This window comes from Xenopus tropicalis, chromosome 6, assembly GCF_000004195.4.
Source record: "Xenopus tropicalis strain Nigerian chromosome 6, UCB_Xtro_10.0, whole genome shotgun sequence".
NCBI lineage: Eukaryota > Metazoa > Chordata > Amphibia > Anura > Pipidae > Xenopus > Xenopus tropicalis.
This window is the reverse complement of record NC_030682.2, coordinates 3,430,542-3,435,970: the sequence shown is the minus strand read 5'-3', so window position 1 is coordinate 3,435,970 and position 5,429 is coordinate 3,430,542. Positions and strand designations below refer to the sequence as shown.

The 5,429-nt window shown below is 47.9% G+C and overlaps 1 protein-coding gene across 1 annotated transcript; it reads right to left on the bottom strand.

Annotated features, from left to right (window-relative positions):
• Positions 1-3,188: 3,188 nt before the first annotated feature.
• On the bottom strand, positions 3,189-4,507 carry LOC116411529 (paraneoplastic antigen Ma1 homolog). Its single transcript, XM_031903952.1, has 2 exons — positions 3,336-4,507; positions 3,189-3,219 (listed from the first exon to the last, which is right to left on the bottom strand). The coding sequence occupies exons 1-2, from the start codon at positions 4,505-4,507 to the stop codon at positions 3,189-3,191; spliced, it is 1,203 nt and encodes a 400-aa protein (XP_031759812.1).
• Between the last annotated feature and the right edge of the window lie 922 nt (positions 4,508-5,429).

Genomic DNA, 5,429 nt, shown 5'->3' with positions numbered 1-5,429 from the left:
GAGTAGTTCGGCTCTTTTCAATATGTAACAGTTGCAAAAGCTCTTTAATAAGACGGCTCTCAAAGTCTCTGCCTTGATCAGAATGTAATCTACTTGGCAACCCGTAGTGAATGAAAAACTTCTCCCATAGTACTTTAGCGACTGTGGAGGCTTTTTGGTCCTTGGTGGGGAAAGCTTGGGCGTACCTGGTATAGTGATCGGTGACTACCAGAACATTACCGATGCCCCTCGAATCATTCTCAATACAAAGAAAGTCCATGCACACCAAGTCCATGGGCTCTGAACTTTTAAGGTGACCCATGGGGGCAGCGAGGACCGGAAGTGTCTTCCTTTGCAGACACCTTAGGCACTTCCTGCAGTAACTTGCAACTGCATCTCTCATTTTAGGCCAGAAAAAGCGGTCTTGGACCAGCCCGTAAGTCTTCTCCATTCCAAGATGTCCATGGTGATCATGCAGACTCCTTAACACCATGTTCCTGAATTTAAGGGGCAACACTAATTGCCGCCTCCCAGGGTGATTATGATATGGTATCAACCGGTATAACAGTCCTTGTTCCACACAGAACTTACCCCAGTCACGTTGGAAAAATTCATACCCTCCTGGCAAACTCTTCTTGAGCAAAGCAGGATTTCTGCTGTTAACCGCTCTCCACAGGTGGCCTATCACAGGATCAGTTTTCTGGCTTTGAACCATGTCCTTGTGACTGATTAACTTGGATTCTCCCCCTACTAGAGAAATGGGACAGCAGTACATAGGTGGTACAGACTCCGGCCCTCCACCAACAGAATCTACGACCCTCAACTCAGAAAAAGCCACTTTGTCATCCACTACAGCAGCTGTAGCACAGTAGGCCTTCATACCGATGCTGGGTATCTCTTCCCACTCCCCATCATCCTCCAGGGCAGGCAGACCCGGTCGTCTAGAGAGAGCATCCGCTCCTATATTCCTAGGCCCTGGTTTGTACTTGAGGGTGAAAGAGTAGTTTGACAGTGCAGCTAACCAACGGTGCCCTGTGGCATCAAGTTTAGCAGTAGTCAAAATATATGTGAGAGGGTTATTATCTGTTCGTACTTCAAACTCTACTCCATATAAGAAGTCATGCAACTTGTCCACAATGGCCCACTTAAGAGCCAGGAATTCCAGTTTATGCACAGGATAATTCTTTTCACTGGGTGCCAGACTCCTACTAAGATAGGCCACTGGCCGCAGCCCTTCTGGGTACCTCTGGTGTAGGACACCTCCCAACCCTTCATAACTGGCATCAACATGGAGGACATATGGTCTGTGAGCATCTGCATAAGCCAATACAGGGGCTTCTGTCAGCCTTTTCTTTAACTGAACAAAGGCCTCTTCACAGGCTGAAGTCCACTTATCACCAAAAGGGGCTTTAGCATCTCTTTTTGTCCCTTCACCATGCACATTAGAAAGCCTCAACAATTCATTTAATGGGTGGGCCACTCTTGAATACCCCTCTACAAATCGCCTGTAGTAACCACAAAACCCGAGAAATGATCTCAGCTCAGTGACATTTTGGGGTTTGGGCCAGGTTACCACCGCTTCAATCTTGGCCGGGTCAGTTCCTATTCCTTCTGTGGAGACCACATGGCCTACATAGGTTACTGAGGAGCGGCAAAACTTACATTTGTCGATTGACAGTTTTAGTCCTTCTGCTATTAATCGGTCAATCACATTCATCAGACGCTGCTCATGCTCCTCTAGCGTTGCCCCAAACACAATGATATCATCCAGATACACCAGGCACTCTCGGGGTGACAGGTCCCCCAACATCTTCTCCATAAGTCTCTGAAAGGTAGCTGGGGCCCCACAAATACCTTGGGGCATCCTTGTGAACTGGTAAAAACCCAAGGGGCATATAAATGCAGTCTTTTCCTGATCCTCAGATGCCATAGGTACCTGGTAATAGCCAGAGCGTAAGTCCATTACAGTGAACCATTTGCTACCATTAAGGGCTTCCAGAGTCTCCTCAATTCGAGGTAGAGTATACTGGTCAGGTACAGTGCGTCTATTTAAAGTACGATAATCCACGCACAACCGGATTGAGCCATCCTTTTTCCTCACGATGACTATAGGGGAAGCATAGGGGCTCCAACTGTCAGCAATAATTCCTCGCCTTTTCATTTCCTGTAAGGTGCGCTGGAGATCCTCCCGGTCCTTGGGAGGGACTCTCCTAGGCCGCTCCCTAAATGGAGTGGAGTCGGATAAGCGGATAGTGTGCTGGGTACTTTTAGCACACCCTACATCCATTTCGTCTGTTGAAAAGACTTGTCTGCGTTCAAGTAAACCGTTACTCAGCCTCTGCTTCCACTCCTCAGAAACAGGGGAATCCCCAAAATCAAATGCCAAGTTTGATACAGAAGCAGATACTAGGGTGGACTGAACCTCAGCAAGGTCAGAAACCTCATGAACGGGGTAGCAATAAGCCAACTCCTGTTTAGGCCGGATTACTACAGCATATGGAGAGATATTTTGAACAGTTACTTGAGCAACAAGAGGTATTTTCTTGCCCCACTCTTTCTTCTCCGGGACAACTTTCCACCCATTCTGGACCACTGCCTCGGAGGGGCTTTCAACCAGCACACATCTATAGCCTTTCATCATCTCAGGTTTTACATCAGTTAGTGCTCTCACAGTCCTAATGGACCCCGGAGGAATCTCAACAGTTTGCCCAGCAACATGGCGTAACAACCCATACTTGTAAGTAACTGTGAAGGTGTTGCAGACAACCTCTGGACCATGGTCAGAATACCTAGGGGCTTTTGTCACAGTGACTGAAGGGTTTAGGGTAGTCCGTACCTCACTAACATTTGTTCCCAGAATGATGGGAGCAGCGTTAGGGTTTCCTGTATCTGGGCAGACCACAGCATCAACTTCCTGGGACAGAGGCAGTGTACCATGGCACCTCGGCATGGTTATAGTCACTTGTAGCAATCCATGTATGGGGTAGGCCTGCTGATTCAGCCCCCACAATTCTAAACCTCTAGCAGGCTGTAAAGGTTTGTGGGATAGATGTTGCAGGTAATAACTATAGTGGATTATTGTGACCTGTGATCCGGTATCAAACAAAGCTTGTACTGGCTGCCCATCTAACAGGATGTCTACCAAGGACTTAGGGCCCACCATGTTTCTGTCCTTTGTCGCAGAGGGTTTTGTAACCTTGTTGGGGTAGCTACTTGGCTTCCCACATGACATTGTCTGCACTGCATTAGGGGAAAATTTCTCAGGACAGTCTTTAACAAAATGCCCCTCCTGGCCACACCCGAAACAACTGGTAGGGGTAGTGGCAGGTACCCCCTTATGCCACTCTGATGGGAACCTTTTCCGGATTGGGGTTATTGATGGTACACCCTTTCCAGTTAGCTTAATATCCTTCGAGGTAGGTAAAGCGGGGTTCTGCTTTGGTACCCAAGAGGTACCAGCAAAGAGTAGGGTTGCCTCCTCTTGCTTAATCACTTTCATCAGGTCAATAAAGCCGGTATCTCTTTTATCCCTCAGGAGTATCTGCAACGTGGAATACATGGGGAAGAATGGGGACATCCCCTTTAGTAATTGTTTTAGACGTAGTGTATCTACTTCCTCTGCTGTAATCACTTTTTTTGACAAGAGATTCCGCAGCATATTCTCTAGATGGAGGGTGAAGGCAGATACATCCTCAGAAGACTTCTGTCTCATCTGTTTAAAGTCAGCCAATAACTGGTCAGGGTCCTCATGCTTCCCATATGCTGAAGTGAGGATATCAATTATGTCCATAGCATTGTAATCTTTGTGACTGGCTTTAAAATTTAACACAATACTAGCTGCAGGGGGACGGACATGCTCCATAATTCGCTGCCTCTTGGTTTGTTCTGAGCAGGCCCACTCATCTAACGCTTGTAGTGCAGACTCCTTCCATGTCTCAAACCCCTCTTCCCCTGTAGGAACCGGCTCTGTGCCTGAAAATGTCTTTAGCTTTTTATAGTGGCTCAGCTGCAAGCCCTGAGCCAATGCCTCTGTCATTTGAGTTATTGCGTCAGTCAAGGGATGCTCTGAAATGCTGACATCCTTAGCTTCACTGGTCTCAGTTACAAGCGGTTCTTGCTTTACTGTGTGCTGCACATTGCAGGGTAGTGACGGCAGCAGCCTCCTTTTTCTACTGGTGTAGCCTGCATCTGGACTGGGTGCTTCAACTTTCCAGGGGGCAACAACAGCCTGGGGGTACACCAGGGGGCACCCTACCGATAAATCACCCACAGGGAACACAGCATATGGCCCCACTTCTGAATTTAGTGGATCACTCACTTTGAAAAGCAGGACTGCATAACCGTCCATGGTTGATCCCTCATCTGCTATCAGATGTGCACCCTCCAAATGTCTGTATTTAGACAGGTTACTCTCTAACATTTCCAGTGTAACTTCAGGTGGTACACGATCAATGGCAAATACATGGTCTGGGTTCACCTTTTCCTTTAGGGCCCATTCATAGACCTGGGTTGGCGTTATTAATGGCATATCTGCAGTGATTTCTGCTTCGATCTCAGCAGTGCCTCCAAATGTAGCCCTCTTTTACTACTGCATGAGATCTAGCACGCATTCACCTGCGTGTGGCGCTACAGGAGCCCTGAGCCTCCGCTATATGGAAGGGCAGGTACACTGATAACTGGCGTGCCTCCACCCAGGGTCAGGACAGGTTGGACTGCGGTACCCCTCCCTGGGAAACTTCTCTGATCCACAACACACAAACACAGGAAAGGTTGATGGATTTATTGGCAGACGCTATACCTTTAAATTAGCAGAGATAGATACAGCCTGCCAGCCAGGGGCAACCTCACTCACATAACATACAGTAGGTGGTACTTTCTGAACTGCTGAGGGGAATCCCCCACTTATGTGGCAAGTGCTTCAGAGTCTTAGAACTCCCTTTGGCTTTCCGTGCCCTGAGAAGAGCACGCTTTGTTCTTCAGAGCCCTGTACAGGACCCCCTTTCCTTCCGCACCCTAAGAGAGCACGCTTTCTGCCACTGGGGAGGATTCCCAATTACTTTATTATACAGAGCACTGTGTGAGCTACCAACACCTTGCTTGTCTGTCTGCTTCCTCGTTCCCAGCAGCCCCTCTTCTCTCCCTTCCTTCCTGTCAGCTCACACAGGGGGTGGGGGCTCCTCCTCCTTACACAGTAACAGCACAGAGGAGAGACAAGTATACACAGCTCCCCTACATATATATTAGTACATAGCTGACATTAAAGGGAAACTAAACCCCCAGAATGAATACATAACCAACAGACAGTTTATAATATGTTAAGTGATCTATTAAAGAATCTCGCCATATCTATTAGTAAATATTGCCATTTTACATCCTTTCCCTTGAGCCGCCATTTAGTGATGGGCTGTGTGCTCCCTCAGGGATCAGCTGACAGGAAGTGATGCAGCTCG